Below are 22201 nucleotides of genomic sequence, written 5' to 3' on the forward strand. Positions count from 1 at the left end.
GGCTATCGCCTTGGTAGTTTTTGAATGTGCATGTGACAGTGTATATTAGACCACGATTCTGTACTGCCGTATTCTGAGGTCCCAATTTTACAACTAATTTCATTTTCCGTTCTTCTCGCCTTTCATCATTAGCTTGGACGCCGCAGCGCCGACGTATCGCTGGGATCAGCCATGCACTCAGTACGACGCATAAGAGGAAAACAAAAAACAAAAACAGTGTTAAGTGAAATGAACCGTTACGTAATATGGGACTTGGATCGATCACCTTCGGGGATATCACTTTCAGCGGATGGTGATTGGCTAAGCCAGCATGCATAACACCAGTTGTTGCAATGAGGCGTCGCACCGGACTTCACATCGACAAAAAGCGAAAAAAGTGAAAGTATCCTCGAAAGCGACTGTACGAGGATACGACCCTTGCTCTTTGCGTTATGTAACCTGCTGAGTTCCCATTTTGTCCTCTCAATATCAACTAAAATTTGAACTGTGCGCTTTTACTTTCCCGTCATACTCTGCTGGCTCCCTGACTTTTAACGTACATATGTCTGTCATTTCCTATTGTTTATATCTTTTAGTCAAGCATATGGACTGAACAAATAGTCGAAGAAGGCCCAGAAATTCAGCAGCTAATTTAGCGGGCTTGCGTGCAGTTTTGCTAAGTTGCATTGGCATGAAACTTTTGAAAAGTCTATGGTCACCGCTAATTCACATAAAACATCTCTCTTCACGAAAACACTACCGCATTTACAGAAGCCTCCTTGGCTGGATCGCATGCTCTTCTACACAAGTGAGGGCAGCGCAAACCTTCGATTTAAGTGATGCGGTTCAGTGAATCTCCTCGGCAAATCTTCCGACTAATAAGAGCAAGAGAAAGAACCCTTTGAGTAGACGCTGCTAGCATAGAGGTTCCAATATACTAAAGGCAATTCTGGTGCTGCAATCGTTGAGCCACCATGGGAATGATGGGAAGTACATGGATTTGTCTGATCTTCGCGCTTGTGGATTCAGAAGTTGTTGCGGATTCATTTATTACGCTTTGTATGCCTCCATTGTCGCGAATTTCAGAGCAATCTATTCTTTTCTAAGTGCAGAAGACGCTGCGAACACGCGCAACCGCTACTAATTGCAACGGTTCAGCTTGACGAGGTGGCCAAATCGAAACGCGCCAAGCGTCTCAAGGCACTGGCTTGCCGGCGATAAATTTATAAGGGCGTTATATGTCGTTTGTCGATGCATGCGTCCGTGGCGTAATGCTTTCACAATAAGGCGTCTGTGCTAGATGTCCTGTGTTTGAATCCTGCGGTCGGACAATTTTAATAATGTTTATTTATTATGCAGTAAATTGTCTAAAATGACGAGTTTACGCAGTCACGAAGCCGTATGAAGCCGGAAGGACGAAGTTCAGGCAAATCCACGTACATCCCATAATTCCCATGCTGGCTCAACCGCTCTCATTGCAGCTCCCGTAGACACTAGCGCCAGAGTTCCCTCTAGTAATTATTGGGTGAAACTCTATGGCTGCTAGGACTCGATTACGAAAGTGTAGGTCAGGAATCGTCGAGCAACAAAGCGCAATGTTCAGTCGACGTGCGGTGCTACCCGTCTCGCCTTTGAGTGGAGGAGAGCAAACACCACCCATTCCGCTTCCGCCCTTTCCTGCCTCATGCGATGCGCAAGTGAAGAATTCGCTGCAGGCGACTTCACCCAATTAAGCTACCTCCTGTTAGAGCATAAGGGGATGCGCCTTCCGTAGTGTACGTTCACATGAATGACACTATAAAGATGATGCGATGTGGTATAATCGCACTCATGCAAGCGGAATTATAATATAGCTGTTAGGCAGAAGTTCACAACGAGGGCATATGTGAAAAACCAGGCCGTAGTGTCGTTTGCAGCCAGCCGTGGAGGGAAGGTCATAGCATATCCTCGCGGCAAATCGCATTTCCCGGCTAATGTCCACAACTGCGTAGTTACAAGTCATCCTTTGTTATGCGGTGAACACGTGTAGCAAGGAGGAGGCAGACATCAGGCTTTTAAACTGAATTTAATTTGAATCTATTTTTCAAACGAGTGTTCCAAGCCGAACGCCCTCAACACAGCTGTGTATTTCTGTTTGCGTACATGTGTGCAACGTGTTTGCCACTCCAGAAACATAACAACAGTCCAAAAACGAACCAAAAAGGCACTTGTTCGCTTTTCAAAACGGAGCCAACAATAACAAACGTCCAGAAATTTGCGCTCATTCCTGGAAGCGACCAGCATGTGAGAATGGCACTTGCGCACGTCGCAAATCTGCTCATTTTAGTGTGCGGTCATTGGATAAAACAAGAAGATACTGGCAAATAAATATGCTCATTTGGGCGTACAACTGCGGCGAAGCAGAAACAAGGTTGCTCGGCGGCAGGGGGGAGGGAATGGGGGGCAGGTTATAGCGGGAGATACACACGGCAGATTGGTGAAACCTGCAGCAACTGAAGCGAGGCGTCCAGACTTAGCGCACTCCCGTGGCCAGGAGAGACGCAAGCTGCGAAACGTAGCAGCGCAGTGCGCCTTGTGGAGAGCGTGCACGCTCTGGCACGGTTACTGCTTGAAGTTGCACTCACACTGGCGAGCAAGGAGCAACTCGCGACTAATGTCCATGGACGCATTATTTTCGCCTTGGTCCTGATAGTGAAGTCTCTTGATTTTGTCCCCCCACATAGCCTATATAGGGGCTTTATTTACGGCGAGAAACGTTCACACCGGCAAGCGCAACCTGCTAGCAACACTCCTACACCCTTTCACGCCTGCTTTCGGACCGAACAAGTTTGCGTGCTCCTGATGAAAGAGCACAAAGAAAAGAGAGGCCACCAACAGAGGCCCTACTTGCGTCCCGTTTGCCAAAAATTTATACAATGTAGTCCAATACAACTAAAGTCACACGCGAGCCAGCGTCTGCTATCACGCGTATGCCTGCCTTGTGCTGCTTTTCGCTGATTTATTATCGGGCTCTGTTCATGCATTTGGTGATAATCTTGTTACAACTGAGCGCATATGTGCCGCGAAGGTGTCAGCTCCGGCAGCGCGGTCCATGGCGAAGAAAACGTGGCTGTAGCGGTGTGCATGCACATCCGTTTACACGAATAGCTTGTAAAATAACTGCCCTCGTTATACAACGTCCTGATGCGCCGTGCGCTTATTGACTCGACATCTTTACGATTCCAGTCGCATGACGGAAAAACCGAGCGGCGAGCGACTGACCCAAAACAGGCCGCCTTTCGAACAGAGCGACTATTCGCGGCCGTCGCTTTGAAGACGGTCGCGCAACGTCCGCAACTCGCCGGTGTGAACGTGCGATCCCGGCGACGAGAGTCGCTGCATGTCCCGTGGGCTCGCGCGTGTGTGAATGTGTGCTGTGCGCGCTTCTATCTCCCAGAATAAGAAACGGTGACACCATTTATTTACAGAAAGTGTCCTGCGCGTCCACATGTATACACGTACAGTAAGAGCTGAAAGGTTCACTCGTAGCTGAAGAAAAAAAGAAAAGGCGTCCTCTACAGTAAAGCAGTGAGCTTTTTCAGTGGCTACCTGTGATAAAAAAAGAAGTGCGTCACCAGAGCCTGGTAATCAACCGCACGTGGCCTCTGCTTTGTATCCTGCGCACCTAAGAGCCGGCGAAAGTTACCGATAACTAACTCTTACGAACAAACAGGAAAATCATCTCACATTTGGCACAAACGATGTTCGGCACACACACACTATCAAGCAGTGGCCGTTTACGGCACAGCAAGGCGCATTTCTTTTAGTCCCGGCACACCAGGCAAAGTAGAGGGCACTCTTCGCACCCAGCTCCACGTACAGGCAAGATAAACGCCAATGATTGCCACGGGCACAAAAATTCCTACCAAACACGCAATAACAGTACTGACATCCAGGCCCAGAAATGCTGTTCAAAGGCCGGCCTTCAAAGCGCTGCAGAAGTCGGACCCGTTGCAATTGATGAACAAAAATAAAAGCGTTACGACTGAGCGTTAAACATGCTGCCTTCTCGCACTGCAGTGAGTGTTCTTTGTGCTGCACGCACGGACCTGAAGTTCAATGGTGACGCATATACTTCCCATATTAAACAAAGATGGTGGTGGTGGTGGTGGTGGTGTACAGCAGTGGAAAAATACGACACCCACCAGAATAGACTTTCCTCCCAGATGCACGCGCGGCAACAATGAAACGAAGGGTGGCACACTGAGGACGACGTGAGGACTGGGTGGTTACCCTCCACGGCCATCTGAGCAGCTCAAAGCGTGCCGTTTGTTTCGCTGTTAGCGCTTCATTTGACCAGAGTATGGTAGAAACAACATGTGATAACAGAAATACCGCGGTTATTTGACCGTCATGTGCACCGCTTCTACGAGATGCACGGATTTGAGAATAAATAGTATACTGCGTGCTCAAGCCGCACGAATATGCTGAACGCCAAACATGCTTTATAAACCCTGCTTGTTCTTGGCTTCCGCAATATATTTCCTTAATCACCTGTTCTTACTTCATTCATAAATGCGTTGACTACACTCGGCTGTGGCTGTACTTGGACGTGCCGTGAACTCAGTTCACAGGCCACGTCTACACAGTAGCTTTCGGCCAAATATTTTTACGTAGCGGACATTAGTACATCCCCACCCTGTTGGGAACGGAGAAAAAGTATGAATGACTCCCTGGCGTTTTCTGAGAAAGCAGCTTATCGTGGAGACAAAGGCGCATCTCTCTAATAACCCCAACAGAAACTAATGGTAAGCTGCTTATTTACACATGCACTTTGTTTCAAATGCTATGCAGATTTACACTCATTTTCCATTGCGAAGAATTTTGAACACTCCTTACTGCATAGCTTCGCTTGGAGCAGGCTGTCAAAGCGAAAGACTGCGGAGTGCAATCATTTCCTAAGACGTTGCCCAGCCTGTTAAGAAGCAAACATAACACTGTATCATCTTGCGTCGAACGTTGTTTGTATAAATACGAAAAGACTTAACTCTCCGCTTTTAATACCTTAGATGAACTCTAGAAACCGCGGCGATGGGCGCTACAGCTACTTATGTTACATCTGCTTGACGCGCGTAACTAGCTGTGTTGCTTACATTTGTGTTCGCCGTAACTATTTGGCAACTGTACTTCGGCCTATAACTTCCTAATTCTTATGCTGAAAATTACACCTTGCTGCAGAGGTCTTTGCAACGGTAAACAGTGCTGCGCTGAATATCACTTATGTTAGCAATAAGGGGAAATAACTAAATCGCACACAGTTTGTAGAATGGTCGGCAATTGAACATTCCATAATTCAAGTTTTATGAATAAGCACACTTCTTGGGCAGCTAAGGCGCGGCTGTTTCCTATGGCAAGAGGCCTGCGTTATCGTCTGAACAAACGCAGAAAGGCAGCTGTGTAACAAAAAGGAGAGAAACACTGATATCAGCAACACTTCCACAGGAGTCTTACAAGTTATGGAGAGTGACTATAGTTGTACTTGGTTTAAATTCCAATGGCACAACTATAAGACTGGTATTTTACTGGACGCCTCGATAGCATACACCCATCCATCTTCACCCTGAAGCGATTGCTTTATGGAACGAAGTATGTTAGTCTGACAAAATGTGCTGTGAGAAACTCAAAAGGCGGCAGTGCCAGTATTTCCCTTCTTTAGTTTTTTTGCTTGAAAAACAAAAGAAATGCACAGTAAGCTTTCCCTCTGCGTTCACACAATACTCCAGGTACAGTGAGACCCATAAATAATGGTAATGAACGGATAAAACCGCAACTGCACACTACGGTCCTCACTTTACACGTCGCTGGAGTCAGCTTGCATCTATGCAAACTGCAAAAGCGCGGGAAAGTGATAACATTTGACTTGGAGCACTGTTGGCACTTCAGCCACGCTGTTCGATCACCCATACCCAGCCCAAGGGCTGAGCAGCGGTATAGTTCACAGTATGCGCCAATGTAGCGCAATATAAGCCCGCACCTCACACCGTTGTTAACTTCCTCTCGGCACCACTGGTACGACGCAGTTCACCTCTTGTCACCATGTGGAGAAGATGCACCCACATTAGGATTGCTATGCAGAAATCTCACTACGCCTAAGCGTGCACCATGTTTACCATTCCAGTCTTATTTATTCGCATCCTTTTATGCCTCTTTACGCGACAGTTTCGACATACGAATATCGTCCTAATGGCCCTTAATTGCAGAACACCGCGATGCTAAGCACGCAATGTGTGATGGCATAAGCGCGAGTGAGTTTCCGGAACACTGCTGTAGCATCGAACTGACACACCGGAAAACCCGTGTGCTTATTTGCAAATCTGGAAACAGCCCGAAAGCGCGCAGCAAAGAAAACAAGAGCAGGGCACGGCGCAAGGCTGCGTGAACGCTGGTTCCGTTGTTTCCAGGTAAGCAAGACACACCACCAACTAGTTCAGAAAAGACCTTCGTTTCTGCGCACTCGCAGTGCTCGACGGCTGCTCTCTTGCCTAAAAGCTCAGAATTACACATACCCCGAAAAATTAGGAAACAAGCAGACGTGTGCGACGGTAAGCTAGGAAGAAATTGGCCCTTGTGAATTGATTATGAGGCGTTAGCCTCTGATTGCATTATGAGATGAAGGTACTCTCTGACTGAGCCGCTCTAGAGATGCACTTTTAAGAAAGACTGGAGGACCTTGCGGCAACCTAAACGTACGTCAGGCGTTGTCGAAGCGAGCAGAAACCGAAAATTGACATTTTATAGCAAAAAAAAAAAAAAAAGATAGTGTGGTAGAAATGGGTGCGAAAACGCAACGTCCTATGCTTTCCAACAGCGCTTGGCACCCTTGTGGCACATCTTGACGTCATGTGCGGATGCTTCTTTGCACTTAAGTTGCTTGCTTGTGTTGTATTCCGCCAATTATTCTAAATTAAAAAGAACCTCTCCAGAGAACTCGGGAACAGAAACGAAAGAGAAAGTGAGGCAGTCGGAGTTAGATCAGAGTTGTAGCCATGCGCAAAAAGTAAAACACCTCGTGTTTCGCAGCCTGACGAATACATTTGACTGCGTACAAAAAGAAAGTAATAAAAGAGCAAAAAAAAAAAGAAAGCAATGAGAAATCTCGCAAGCTCGAACTAGAGCAAACTGTACTAATTGAAATAACTTTGGAAGCTCATGACACCTATATTCAGAGCTATTTGCAACAACACGACAAGTAAAGACATGCAAGTGACATTAATACCAAGTCGGCGACAGCTGTCCTTACGCTCGGAAAACAAATATAGGCCTTTGCCTATCGCGAATAACTCCGAACAGCCCTAACGTTAGCTTCATCATCCTTGGTTTTACACTGCAATCAAGTAACCAGGAAAATATAACCTGTAGACATCTAGTCGATGAAAAAACTATGAAGTAGTTTTCGTGTCACTTGAGAAATGTCAAAAGGTTGACAGCCAGTCCAAAGTGATGCCTGAAGCCAAGCAGGCTTGTACGTACGTAGTTGTTGAAAGCACCATTTATGGCTCACACCCTGCCTTAGCGCCGACAGTTCGCCCCACGAAAACAAATATCCATCGCAAAACTATAGGCTTTGTTTTTGTATCCGTAGCCTATTGCTTTGCGACGAGGCTGAGAATTTCTGCGGCGGAGTATGGCCCAAGACTAGCTGACATCGAAGTGGGACAATTGCAGCAGTTCTCTAAAGACATGACAAAATTCAAAATCTAAGCAAATGTACTTAACACCCGCGTCAGAGAGAGAAGCGAACAGCAGCCAGCTACAACAAAAACGAGGAGTGCACACGACTGGAACAAACCGAAAGTTACATGCTCGCGGCCTCGATGCTGGCCACAAAGTCATCTGAACGAGCACCGAGACAACTGCGCAGAAGCAGTCACACCGCTCGTGGACCGCGCCAGGTCCCGTTGTTTGTCCCAGGCGGGAGGGGCACCGACGTGACCTGTATACACACACACACACGCACACTGCTATGTACACGGAGCGCAAGGCGCCAGAATGTTTATCACAAGGAAACCGGCGGCGAGCAGCGCTCAACTGGTGGCGCGGGGTTCGTCAGGTCCAGGCGTGTCAGGGCTGGAGTCCTTGGCCACGGTGATCTCGGTGGGGCCGTCGTGAAGCGGCGCACAGGCGTTGGCGGGCGGCGGCCGTTTGGAGGACGTTGTGCCCTGGACCGTGACCGGCGGCGACAGGTCGGCGGCCGTGGGCAGCGCGGCACCCTTGTCCGGCACGGGCGCGTCTTGGACGTAGATGACCCTGTTGAAGGCCCTCCAGCGGCGGAATAGCTGCACGTACATCTTGCACTGGACGTACATGAAAACGAGGCCCCCGGTAAAACCGATGGCGACCACGATGAGCTTGGTCCAGAAGGGCCAGTCCAGGTTGCCCTCACGCATCTCCTCAGCCGTCCGGTCGATGAGCACGTACAGCGACCAAACCACGCATGTGATGGCCACAACGTGGAACGTGATGGAGCACAGCACCTTGCGCTGCTCCACCGATGACATCTCCAGCTTTTCCCACTGCGAATACGTCACACGCGCGGTCAGCTCGCTGCACACTGAGCAGGGGGAAGCACAGCAATGCGCGCCAATCGCCAAGAGACACTGACCTTACGGAAAGGCTTAATCTTTGTGTGCATGATGAAGTCGAACTTGCACAGCTCGCAGCACCGGGTGTCTGACGACTTGATCCACTGCTGGAGGCAAGCCTGGTGCACGTAGCGCAGGCTGCCCGAGCAGTAGCAGGGCGAGATGAGTGGGTTGTCTGGATCCGCCTCGCAGTGACAGATGCGACACATGTCGCCATTGCCGTTCGCCTGGCCGTTTGATGGCTGCGAAGACGACCGCCGCTGCTGCTGGACGGGTGGGACCGGCGGGGGCGCTTGCTGCATCTCGGCCTGCTGCTTGCACGGCTCATCCGCGGCCGGGGACAGCATGGGAGGCTGCTCCATGCTGCTGGCCTGCGAAAATTAATTGCAACAATTATCGACACGCCGCCACCACAAAGCTGTATGCGGCTAACCTTTACCAATGCGCCTGAGGCGCGCACAGAGAGTCCATGAGCGCAGGAGTAAGCGTGTCCTGCATACAGATTTGCACGCAGTGGTCATTAGTCCAGTGAACTAATTACACAACGCATCATGGGCAGACTGATGGCCTACTCAGTGAGTAATCCATTAACCCGCAGCAACACGCAGAGGACGGCAGAAGACTAGCTGGTGCGATGAAATTAGGAAATTCGTGGGTGCTAGTTGGAATCGGCTGGCGCAGGACAGGGGTAATTGGAGATCGCAGGGAGAGGCCTTCGTCCTGCAGTGGGCTTAATATAGGCTGATGATGATGATGATGATGAACACGCGGGGAACTAAACGAAGGTCAGTGCTGCAAATCTTAAGACCCGGCATGGTTTTGTCTAGCTGCAAATTTGGCTGCGACAGTAGCTTATGTATGTTGTGGCACTGCAGCACCCCCCCCCCCCCCCCCACACACACACAGAAGTATGTAACCATCGTTATATTACATGACGATTTTCACCAGTGCGAGTGCCTCCACCACAGGAGTGGGCGTGAAAGTCGTAACAGTAGAAACAGCTATGAGCTCGGAATATTAGATGTCCTTTCTATTTTGACAAGCATAAACATTCAAGCTTCGCGTTGCTTGCTATACGCGGAGGGCTTGTGCGTGCAGATCTCCTAAAGGTCCAAATTTCGTGGAAGCGCCATGGTAGACGAGTGTCCGCGCATGTCGCGAAGCGTAAAGCATGTAGCGACAGCAGGCGCGTGCGCACGGAACATACTCTTGTTCGAGCATCGTGTGTTGGGCGAAGGCCTCCTTTAGTAGATGCCTGCCGCGTCGCTAGTTTTCCCGGTGGAGCGGAGGTTCCTGTAGTTCGGGGTAGTGCCGGAGAGCCGGCGCTCGCTGCCGACCCTACTTCCTGTTACGAAGGAAGTGACGATTACTGGGCCAGCGCGCGCACGGCCAATGGCTTGACGAGAGACCGCGGGTTCTGCCTCCGGGATCGCAACAAATGCCGCTAAAATCTCGGAGGCCGGGGAATGTGATTCAAGTTTGGAGCTGCCGCCGCAACTAGCGCTCGCTGCCGGCCCTGGTGGAGAGGAGGAAAGAGGAGACGGGCTGGAACCAGCTTCCCAGCTCATGCGGCAGGCATCTTCTAAAGGAGGCATTGGTTAGGCCATTCCGGGAAAGCCCTCACTTAGTCCCTACCGCATATACGCTTCCAGCGCCAACAGAAATGCGCACAGGTGCTTCTGTGCACACAAGGGTTACAAGAAGCGGTTGTAAACGATAGACGTGCTGAAAAAGAGCGGGGACTACGTCGGATTCATTGGAACAACCTAGCAGACAATGCTTGGACACCAGAACGTTCTGCGCGCATGTGCCGATACTTTCGCAGGTGTGCACCGCGGCACGACGCTGACCGACGTGCCGGCCGGCGCTCCTCCCGAGATTATAAATATCGGAGAGCTGTACATATGTGCGTCTGCGTGCGTAACAACTCCGGGCTCAGAATTCAAGTTTAGCACATATTACACCCAAATGACGCAGATAATAGATGCAGCTTTCAGTGTAGTAGTGAAGCGATAAAGCATGGTTGTTGTAATGCAGGACTTGTTCCGTATACCATACTGCACTGCTGTGCCGTGCACGTGTTCTTTATGAGGAGGTTGCCCGATGAGGTAACCAGGTTTTCTTTATTTGCACGTGCAAATATCTATTTTTATTTGCTCCGGTGCCGTTGACGAAGTTAAACGGTTTCGATAACGCTTGCAGTTCTATAGAGCTTTCTCGCTTGCGCGTTCTGACACACTATTTCACTGGAAATACAAAAAAAAAAAAAAAGAGCGATGGGATCATTAGCGGATACAGCGGCAGCAGAAAAAACAGGTCAGTTAAGGTAGTTACGAGACATACTTTTGCGAGTGGGCTTTTCTAAGAGTTAGACTTGCGAAAAAGTAGAACTTACGCCGTTATAGAAGATATAGTGCTCAGGGTTTCTACGGGTTGTCGAATGTCTGAATGCCGTCGGCTCATTTCACGCTTCAATGTTACCCTCGTGTTGTTGACTTGGAGTGTCAGCAATAAAAGCTCCACGGTCAGGATCGAGGCAAATGCCGCAGTTATGTCGTATATTTTTTTCACCTTTTTACACACGTGGCACAAGCACACGTAGTGAAGAGCGTACACAATTTTTGCATTCCGCCCTCATGAGGGTTTTTGAACACGATAAATTGCGATAAACTTTAAGGTCACTTGCACGTGTGCTACAAATATGGAACTACGGAAGCAGTTGAAAGTTGCACTTTTTAGACTGTGGGGGATCACTATTTTAACTACTTGTGCAAAGTTTCGTTAGATGAAATGTAAAACTTCAGTCAGCATCGAGCGCGTGCAACACGCCACACTGCGGTACGTGTTGCGTCTATCCAGCGCCAAGAACAATAATAGCTTTTACAATGCGGCCTACGCTCCTGGCGCTCAGCTCAGTGCTAAGGGGGGTGCCGAATGAGGAAAAAACGACGGTCAGGGGCTAACCAATCAATGATGTTCCAGGTTGGCACGTGCTTGCTGCACATGCGACTCAGGCATGGCAGCTAGAAGCACGGTTCTCGCGGGAAATCACCTACGGCGTTATAGATACCAGCGCGATAGGGACTTTACGATAATCGACCACGGCAAGCAGCCACGGAAAAGCAGGTGGGAGTTCAAGACGGCATCTCCATCCCTGCGCACGATGACATATTAGTGCTATCAACTTTGCGACACCGAAGCCCCTGCCAACAGGCCCCAGCCGTGGTTGCAGCGTTCGTCTTCCTCCGTTGACATCACAATGCTGCTCAACTTGTTTTTGCACTGGTCCCACTGGTCCTTGGCTGTGGACTCCCACGACAAGCTTATTTCACACGCGGAACGCGAATGAACAGCGAGAGTCACGTCAGCGCTTGCGCGCCGCACCGCACACTTCTGTGAAGAACAAAAGCGCCCAATAATGGTGCTATAGAACGGCACGCGTGCATGCATATGAGGCCCGGCCAACCCATTCCAATCTTCATGTTCATTATACGTTTCACTATTACGGGCGATAGCCGGCTGAAGCACGCTTGGGCTTGGCCGCGGTGGTGCTTGGAGGTGGCAAAGCACGAGACAAAAAATGAAGAACAGCAACAGCAGACTTCTGCGTTTCCTTCATTTCTTAAATAATTTACTGCGACAGCAGGAAGACTTCGCAGTATATAGACACTGCTAGCTAATCAAGAACAAGTTTGCGATGCACACAACATCGTCCTTCTCCACCACAGTATTGCCTCCTTGGGAGTCCGAAATACATGCACACAGATGCCACCACTCAAAAGTGTCTGGTCTACAAAATCTCGCACGAAGAGCCAAGATCCAAAGGCGCGCGATAGCGCAAATTATACGTCATCACACGGTGCAACAAGATATCGGATACTGCGAGAATTGAGGACCATATTTTTCTGCAAACTTCTACGGAGAACATCCAAGAAAGCAAAATGGCTTTTTATTTTGTTGTAGCGCGAGCTGAGCAAGGACAACAGAAAGGCACATCTGACACACACAGCGCTAACTTTCAACAACAGATTTATTTCCCGTTCTCGTCGCTATATATACACACTCGAAACGTCATACAGCACGTGTAAAATCTGGTATCTTTGTTCGCGCTGAACGTGTACGAGTTTGTGAATATGTGAGTCAAAAAACTGCTTACGTGTGGCTCCCAGTTAATTTTTTTGTTCATTTTTACCTAAATTTTACACTTGCTGTATGACGTTACGAGGGTGTATATATAGCGACGGGAACGGGAAATAAATCTGTTGTTGAAAGTTAGCACTGTGTGTGTCAGATGTGCCTTTCTGTTGTCCTTGTTCAGCTTGCGCTGCAACAAAATAAGATATGCCGTACCAACAAGCCCCTATATCTATCCTCATTGATTAAAATGGTTTCTTCAGTCAACAAGGCAGCGTTCAATAGTTCCAGGCAACGTTATAAAGGCAACAGTAAATTGACGAAACGAAAACATCTTTTTTCCAAAGCCATCTTAGAACTGGGAAAGTTTCAGTGTGTAATTTGTAAAAAGTATTTGTGGAAGGGGAACTGGCATTTTGGGAACTCTTGCAAGTACACCATGTCCTGGTAATCCAATGTATATAGATGAATAAAGTGGCGGCGGGAAAGACATCTATGTTAAATCTTTGTAAAGATTTTTTCGCGACACAGGACAAGTGTTCTATAAAGAAAGCGAAGTCAGAACAGAGATTGAAAAATGAATCTCACGCATGAACCCCCCACAAACAAGGTCTAGAAAAAAATGAGAAGACACGACCAATTCTGGTAAGAAGTGACCCAGGTTAATCTGCAAGAAGGCTCGTAATGTCGGATGAGAGGTATCTCGAAAAAAGAAACGCGAGACTGTCGCACATACAAATGCATCAAGCCTAGCACTCCAGAACTAACTGGTCGAAAATTGTTATGCGTCTCAGATTCAGAACTGGAAGGCCATATAAATGGTGGAAACATTCTGTGAGAACGTTGAATGTAAAGCCTTGCGCAGTGAAAAACCTGAAAGACAAGAAACATTTGGTTGCCAATAAACACGTTGCCTTTGGCCCGAACTTTTTTTACGTACGGCGTGAGAAAGCCCGCAGGTATTGATGAACATGTCAAATACGCTTCAGCAAAACGAGACCTCCAAGGCGGTCAGGGAAGGTGTGGAGCTCGTTATATACATCACAAGCTACTCCCCAGTGCGATTAAAACCGTCCCCCTTGCAAAGAAATCGTGCGTGACCTGTATTGGGATTGAACCAATAAAGTGACGGGGAGGAACATTGACTTCCACAAGGATGCAAGTGACTCGCCTGACGTGCAACCGTACACGATATCCTCGCACTTGTGTCCCTCCGGTTTGAACCGGCGCGTCCCTGTGTCGCCGCTTTCCCGCCATCCGCAGGTACAACAACACAATACTTGCCACACAACAAAGTATAAGCAGTTCTTTCTTCTCGGTACTAAAAAAGCGAACGAATGGCGTATCTGTAACTGGTATGGCGCCTTCACTGAGTAAATAATCATATATGATTCTCATATATTATAGGAATATATATGACAACTACTGTGGGGCCAGAATTCATGGACACAGATACGGTGCTACAGCAGATAGATTATTTTCCGCAGCGTATTTCCCTCACAAGGTTTAACCGCCGCAGTCGGTGAAATAGTCCGAAGGCTTGCGGAGTCCGATGTGCCCGTGCTCATGAATTTATGAACTGTGCCAAACGTCATTGCACAATCAAGTGGTACATCTTCATGCTGCAATGGAAAGCGGGCAGCTTCAGTAGGACGGATACACAAAGCTGGTTGTGTATGCTTTACCACGACGTTGCGCATAGGCTAGTAAGCGTCGACTGCAAGCGAAATGCTATCACAAAACTATCTTCGAACATTCTATACTTATCGCTGGAGTGTCGTCAGTCCTATCGATTCCAGCAGTTCACACGCGCCTGCTTAGTCCACGAGTGTCAGGATCGCTGAAGGTGCGCACGAGAAATTCTGACGTGCAGAAACGACGAAAACATTAAATTGCAGGGTTTTACGTGCCAAAACCAGGATTTGATTATGAGGTACGCCGTAGTGAGGGACTATGAATCAATTTTGACCACCTGGGCTTCTTTAATGTGCACCAAATACACGCTACACGGGCGTTTTTGCATTTCAACGCCGTCGAAATGCGGCCGCCGCGGCCAGGATTCGATACAGCGTCGTCGGGCTTAGTAGCGCAACGCCATAGCCATTACACCACCACGGCAGGTCAGTCACGGCGAAGATCACGGGCTAGAGAACGCTAATCTCTAGAGCTAAATGCGTTCGGTAGTAAGCGGGGACAGAGGAAATCTTGAGATAATAAAATCTCTGGACGGTTAGCGCTTGTTTGTCGTCGTCAATTTGCCACACGGGACAGCTCGTACCTACCTCCCTCGCCCGCGAAGATGACTGTGCTGTGCTATGAAGTGTGTACGTAAGCGTTGCACAGAAACAGTATGCTGTGCAGCCCTCATAATCGTGTTCACCATACCACCACCCTCCTTCCTTTTCACATCCCATCTCTGTTATTCCCCCAAACCCATTCCCCAGTATACGTTCGAATGGCGCCGAAGCAGCTGTGCATTCGTCACTGCGGCACCAAAAAGCAGAAAAAAAAATTAAGAAAATTAAACCTACCTACAGGCACAGAAGCGGCGTCGGTCATTAACCACGGTGATACGATAATATCAATGCAAAATGTTCTGAAGCGGCCTGATAATTTTTTTTTTAGCGACTCCAGAAAAACCGAGATCGGGGAGTGAAAGCATCAAATGAAGTGGCAATAACTTGGTCCGGTGAACGAAAGAGTAGAAAAACATGCACGTCCGCATCCATGCATTAGCTCAGTCACGCCCGTAGTTATTGCAGCCTTCATTACTGGCGCTACAACTTCACATTCACATGAGGAAAAAGCATCTCGCCGTTTGTAAAACCCTGGCATCACAAGCAACTCGTTGGGAAATACCTTTCGATTCCTGTTGGAGCTCCTTCGTTCCACACCAACTGCGACACGTCGCACTGGTCCCTGCGGCAGCGTTCCTGGCTCGTGTCCTATAGCTCGTGCCTCACCATGCACGTCTTCCGGCCTCGCTGCTCGAGAGCGATAAAGAGCTCAAACACCGCACGTGCGCTGTTCCGTGATAGCTGGCGAAGCGGTCTTTCCAGTCTAAGTGCGTGTATAGCGTCGTTTCCGGACTGTTTGACGCAGATGCTGGTCAATGTGAGGGCACCAATAATAATATTTGGGGTTTTACGTGCCAAAACCACTTTCTGATTATGAGGCACGCCGTAGTGGGGGACTCCGGAAATTTTGACCACCTGGGGTTCTTTAACGTGCACCTAAATCTAAGCACACGGGTGTTTTCGCATTTCGCCCCCATCGAAATGCGGCCGCCGTGGCCGGGATTCGATCCCGCGACCTCGTGCTCAGCAGCCCAACACCATAACCACTGAGCAACCACGGCGGGTGAGGGCACCAATGTACGAGGGCTTCACTGTAGGCTAATGCGAGGATATTCAGAAATTATTGGGCGGCATTATTTAAAACGAAACTGACATATTACACTACGTACTTTTACAGTGAAGCTGTATTTGGATAGCTCATTCGTCCTTCCATCCGTTTGTCGCCTGTACACCGAAAGCTACTCCGGCACAACCCCATGCGCATGCGCGAAAAAAGAAAGGCGGGCGACTGGCTGCGCCAGTAGTGACATCGTTGCTTTACGTCGGAGCCGAGTAAGCGCGCAGCAGTTTCTCTCTGTCTCAGAAATAGGTAGGCTACGCGTCATACGTACTCCCGAGGAGCAGGCAGCTTTCGATCAGCAACGCCGTGAGCAGAGCCAGGAACGAGGTCGCCTGCGCCGTGCCGATGCCTGGGCACAAGAACAGGCTCGTGCAGCCAAGCGCAAGCGAGTACCGAGGATCCGGTAGCCTACCAAGCCGTAGTTTATTGAGCCGCCGGGATTAAGCCAGTGATAATTACCGGGGCCGCACGTTTCAGCTTCTCTGGTTAACCGTCGGTACGGAGTGCTTGGGGGGCGATTTTTTTTCTTCCTTTTTATAATCTCTCCCAACTGTCATAGTGTTCTTGATGATTATTTTTTTTTTGCGAAATCATCAAATGGCCCATTCAGCGAAAAGACCGCCGCCGCCTACAGCAGAGAAACGGCACCTGAATTCCCACTGGCTGCGACGCCACGTCACGAGCGCGCCTCGACGGAGCAGAGCGGGCGAGAGGGGGTTATGCTACCGCGCCAGGTGTTGCATGAGTGCATCGCCGTGATGCCACGTCACCCTCGCTCTCGGAGGCCTGTGTTATCCGCGCGTTCCTTGGCCGCGCAAGCGCTCGCCTGCGTTCTAACTTCGCGTCGGTAATGGCTATAAATAAATTATCGTATAAAAACAGAAGAAATTCTAAAGGAAGAACGTAGGCGGTAGTGAGCTTCGAACCTATGATCCAACGCTCAGAGGACGAGTGTCTTACCCACTAGGCTAAACCGGCACCTTCTAGATAGCAGGCTTGTGTACTCTGCTTTATGACATCTTCCTATTAGGTGAGAAATTTTCATTGTCAAGCCCGGAGTGACGAAAGCGGTGACGTCAAAACCACTGCGGCTTACTGGGAGCGTCTCCATTAGATTCTAAGGCCGTCGGGCTAGGTAGCATGACCTCACGGATCGAAGTGCACCGACTTTGTGCTATCTAGGAGGCGTTGGCCAAGCGTTTCAACGCGCTCACTTGCCCGCGAGGAGTTCATAACTCGAAGGATCGCTCAGAGGCGTTCAAGTGGACTTTAATGCTTTCGCATTCGCAACTCAAAAGAAGTGCTTAGGTGTTCTCGGATTTTTTTGTTCCCCCCCCCCCCACCTTCTGCATCACCACGAAAAATTCTTGGTTGTCGAGCTAGCAAAAAACATAATAAAAAATAAAGAAATGTGCCTCAGGGATATGTAGAGCCACAGGGCTATTGCTTCTATGAATTAACAGCAGTAAGGTTGAAAAAAATAATACACATTGATGGCAATTAGGAGAAAAAGTAAGGTCAAGCAAAGGAAAAAAAGTTATACAATAGTGGCTATATGTCTAAAATAGTGGCTATATGTCGTACCACGTTTGAAAGAGTCTGGTGAATAGAAATGATAAGACATGTCACGCAGGCGCTTGTTGATATGCCATTTTGGGAAAGCGGCTGCAGGTGCGCTACAACGAGCCCCTCAGCAACGTCAGAGCAGGATGCGCTAGCAATGAAGGCTGCCAGCCGGCTCATGCGTAGAGATAAACATCCGCGCACACCTGCCGTGGGTGGAGTGACATCAAGGCGTTGGACGTGGTTACCAAAATGTGCGCAGTGTGATCGTGGATACATTAAAGAAGGGCGCAATGTCGTTCCCAGAGGCTGGTGGGCACGATTTCTTAAGTCCAAAACTTGGCGAGTAAAAATCTGTTCTCGTCAGCGTATAACGGATGTTCCCGTTACATTTTTCTGTGCGGGGTCGCTGTCATTGATGGGTTTCTTGCCCTTACACTTCGCCCCGATCACATTATGCCTAACTACGTTCTCCGCATTACACACTTAGAAAAATAGTTCCATCAAATAAACGAAACGAAAACGAAAAAAAAAACCCGCACGTGCAACTAGGGCGTCGCTGTGCCAACAAAATTGCCACCCACCTATACCTAACGTGAGTATCTTTGCTGCGGGCCAACTCTGCATTCGGCTCTGCATCCGGTTTAGCGATGAACAGGCAGCCTCTTCCGGTGCAGGCCCACTTTCGCGTCCCTGGCGACGTACAATTTCGTAGCCCCATGCATGACTGCGGCGTGCATTCGTGGGAAGGAAAGCGCTGAACTTTGTCACAGACGCGATGCGTCTTTGCCACCCAAATCGCATGCCGTAATGACGAGACTGCCCTCACGAAAAGGCACGTGAGGCGTCTCGCGCGAGCTATGGAAAGAGACGGAACAAAGCTGAGGAGAACAAAGTCTTGTCGAAAGGGTTGCATTTCGGCTATGGCTCAGAAACCCCGAGGCACACGTGGCAAGCGCGTGGCGACGTGCGCTTCCTCGCGTTACCCTTTCCTCGACGCTTGCTCTACGCACTCGGCTCAAATGACAGTAACAAAATGAATTACGTCGATTCCGATTATTACCCTAAGAAAAAAGAAAAAAAGGAAGAAAAAGAACAATCAGAGGACACCTAAGTACTTATGAGCTGGGAATGCCAAACAATGTGCAATTGAACACCGCTGAGCGGCCCTACGCGTTAAGAACGCTTCGCGAGCAAGCGAGCGCGTTGAGACGCTTGGCGCGTTTTCGTTTGGCCTTACCAAGACGCACTTAAACGCAGGCGAGAGCTTGCGCGGACAAGGAACGCGTGGATAACCTCGGAGAGCGTGGATTCCGAGAGCATGAGTGAAGTGGCGTCGCGGCAGTGCCCTCTCCACTCACGCAGTACCTGGCGCACTAATGCATCAGCATGTATTCCCATTCGCCCGCTCTGCTCCCTCGAGGCGCGCTCGTGACGTAGAGTGGCAGCCAATAAAAGTTTACCTGCCGTTTCGCTGCTACAGACGACGGACGCCGGCTTTTACAGCGTAGTTGTATATGGCTATAGCCGATTCGTCAGTCTGTCGGTCGCCTGGACGCCGAAAACTCCTCCGGCGCAACCTCATGCGCATGCGTGAAAAAAGAGAAAGATAGGCGCGCGATTAGAAACGCCACCTGGATAGCACAAGGCTTTTTTACTCCGATCCATGACGTCACGCTATACCTGGCCCGCAATTTCCATTGACAAGGCTGGCGTGATGAAAGCGATAACGTCAAAACCACTGTTGCTTACTCGGGAGCATCCATTAGATTCTATGGCAGTCGGCCCAGGTAACATGACGTCATGGATCGAAGTGAAGAGGCCTTGCGCTATCTAGGTGGTGTTGGATTAGCTGCGCCAGTAGTACACGTCGTTGCTATCCGTCGCAGCCAAGCGCGCGCGTAAAAGTTTCTCTCCGACTCCGAAATGGGTAGGCCACTCGTCGCACGTGCTCCTTAGGAGCACGAAGCTTTCGATTAGCAACGCCGCGAGAAGAACCGGGAACGAGCTCGTCTACGCCATGCCGACGCTGCAGCCCGGGCACAAGAACAGGCTCGTGCAGCCGAGAGCAAGCAGCAACTACGTACCGAAGATCCGGCAGCCTATCAAGCCGTCGTTTAATAAACCGTCGGTATCAACCCAGTGATAAACACCGGGGCCGCACGTTTCAGCTTCGCTGGTTAACCATCGGTATGGAGTGCTTGGGCGGTGATTCTTTTTCGCTAAATGGGTCATTTGACGCTTTCGCACTGAAGAAAGGACAGGTTCGAGCACGGACCTTTTCTCAAGGTTATCTTTTCGCGGGCCTCCGTTAAGGGCCGTTAAGAGCCGCAAAAGGAGAAAAACCTTCCTGCAGGAGTTGCAGCCTACCGCGTTCATGCGCCTCAATTTTTGTGAGTCTTTTCCACAGTTGCGACCATTACTTGTTTGCTATCATGACCTTTCATGCAATATAAGGTTCATAAAGCTAAGTACTTTTTATTTTTGAATTTTTTTCTAAATACGTTTACAAGAAATTGAATTACACTGCAGAAACGCTCAAGTGGCAAACGACCACTAGCTAGTTTGTCACTTAATTTATTTGACCGATTAATAAGGCAAATAAACCTTTGAATCTTAAATTACATATTCAGTGAGTGAGCGTGCAGCTCATTGCCGGCTTCAGGCAACAAAATTCAGAAGACCACGTAAAAGGGAATAGAAAAGAAAGAACTCTATCTTAAGCGCACAAAACCTGAAACTACATAAGCCCAGAATAGACTAACGCACCGAGCCAGACTGTTCTTCACTCAATATTTTATGTTCACGAACAGTAGACACTTTTACCTTCGCTACCCCCTCAGCTCTTCTCATATCATGTCATGTTTTATATCATATCATGTCTCATGTAATGTCATCATATCGTGTTTTTGCGCGACAGAGCATAATTATGTTTACGTAAGGCTGCACTTCTTGAAGGAGCGGATGCCTCGCAGCTGGTATGGTAATGATACTTAATAAATTAAGACGGAAATTACTAGACACGGTTCCGACTTCGCTCAGGCTGCATAATTAAAAAAAAATGGGGCATACAAACGAACCAGGCGCGTGAAGTCCAAGACAAAGTAACAAAACGACGAAGACAACAACAGCAACGTCACGTTATACTCTTGTCAGCGGTTCCAGCCATGGAAAGTACCAGCATCTGTTCTGAGTAAAAGCCTGCTTCCGCTCGAGTACGCGAGCAAAGCATCTGTTCGAGAAAATATTTCTTAATGACGCCCTGCAAAACGAGGAAAAAAGAAGGCGACAAGCAGAAACGCGATAAGACTGCAGACAGGAAGCGCATGAAAGAATTTTGCTGAAGCCGCGTTATTAAGCAAAGTTAAACCAATTAACGCAATTACTGCAAGAAGGCGCAAGCGAAAATGTGCGCCTTAAAGAAGAAAAGAAAAGCATAGGAGTATTTGATTTCAGAACCAAAGTAGGTGGGCGTAGCTGTTACTCACCTGAAGGACCCTGTCAGGGCAAGTCGACGTAGTTCGACTCGGTGTAGAACCGCCTGCACAGACATTCATTCGCTTGCCGGTGGTGATACAAGTTTTAAAGCGAAAGCTTTACTGGCCGCGAACTTGCGATTTCGCCGTGGCTGTGCTCCGAGGAGGCACATGATGTCACACCGCGTTCCTCGTCGTTGCCGTTCGCATCCGCTCGCTCGCCAGCTGCGGCGCATGCTTGATAACATGTCGGAGGATTGAAAAGGAGAGCTCGAGTGCGCCGGAACCACAGTTGAGGCGGCAGTATGGACGGCGACAATTCTGATAAGCAGGAGAGGCCTGGAATCGACATCGGAACGAGATGAAGAGGAAACGAATCGCCCAGGAAACAGACTAACAGCGCGCCGAACGACTGACTAAACGGCGCAACATAGCTAGACAACTAGACTAACCTGGACTTGCAATCAAGATTAACCAAGGTTAACCATGCTATGCCTTAGCTTTCGCTACGTATATCCTGGCATAGCCGAGCTAAGCCACTGCCAAATTTGTTAAACATTTGGACAAAAGTTCGCGGGAAACCAGTTCGCAGTTAAAGTGCTGCCTTCCTCGCCTGTCCCTTCATCACCCCCCCCCCCCCCCCCTTGTTTCCTCCGACAGCATTCGCAGCCTTTCGTCCGCCGCTAGATAGAGAGAGGCGTAATGATATTGAAGGATAAGTCCGAGTGTCCGAAGACAGCGCGCCTCAAAGTGCGCTTCCTCATAGCCTAGCAAGGATATATTTTCTTTCCCTCTTTTTTTCTCACGCCCCCTGCCTATAGCGCGCCGCAATCTTTTCGATTTAAGTGTATGAACTGTGAAAAGACAATGACAAATGATGCTGCTATTTCACGTAGAGAGGGAGAATAACTTGGGCTAAAGGAGGTTGAAAGAAAAAGCGCATATCAATGTAGATTTACTGTTCCTAAACGATCGAGTAGGTTTGCTCGTTGGAACAGAATTTCTCGAAAG

The 22201-nt window shown here is 49.0% G+C and overlaps 1 protein-coding gene across 6 annotated transcripts in view; it reads right to left on the reverse strand.

Annotated features, from left to right (window-relative positions):
• Positions 1 to 2025: 2025 nt before the first annotated feature.
• LOC142588422 (E3 ubiquitin-protein ligase MARCHF8-like) overlaps positions 2026 to 22201 on the reverse strand; it is a 256600-nt gene continuing 236424 nt past the window's right edge. For 5 of the 6 annotated variants that reach the window (XM_075700155.1, XM_075700125.1, XM_075700133.1 and 2 more), the window contains 2 exons: positions 8621 to 8971; positions 2026 to 8531 (listed from right to left, as the gene is read on the reverse strand). In XM_075700155.1, coding sequence (XP_075556270.1) covers positions 8043 to 8531; positions 8621 to 8971 — 840 coding nt within the window. In that variant the 3' untranslated portion in view covers positions 2026 to 8042. Of the gene's footprint in view, positions 8532 to 8620; positions 8972 to 21202; positions 21499 to 22201 lie in introns of those variants that run through there. The other variant, XM_075700144.1, reaches the window with a different exon arrangement.

The sequence above is a fragment of the Dermacentor variabilis genome, chromosome 1 (assembly GCF_050947875.1).
Source record: "Dermacentor variabilis isolate Ectoservices chromosome 1, ASM5094787v1, whole genome shotgun sequence".
Classification (NCBI taxonomy): Eukaryota; Metazoa; Arthropoda; class Arachnida; order Ixodida; family Ixodidae; genus Dermacentor; species Dermacentor variabilis.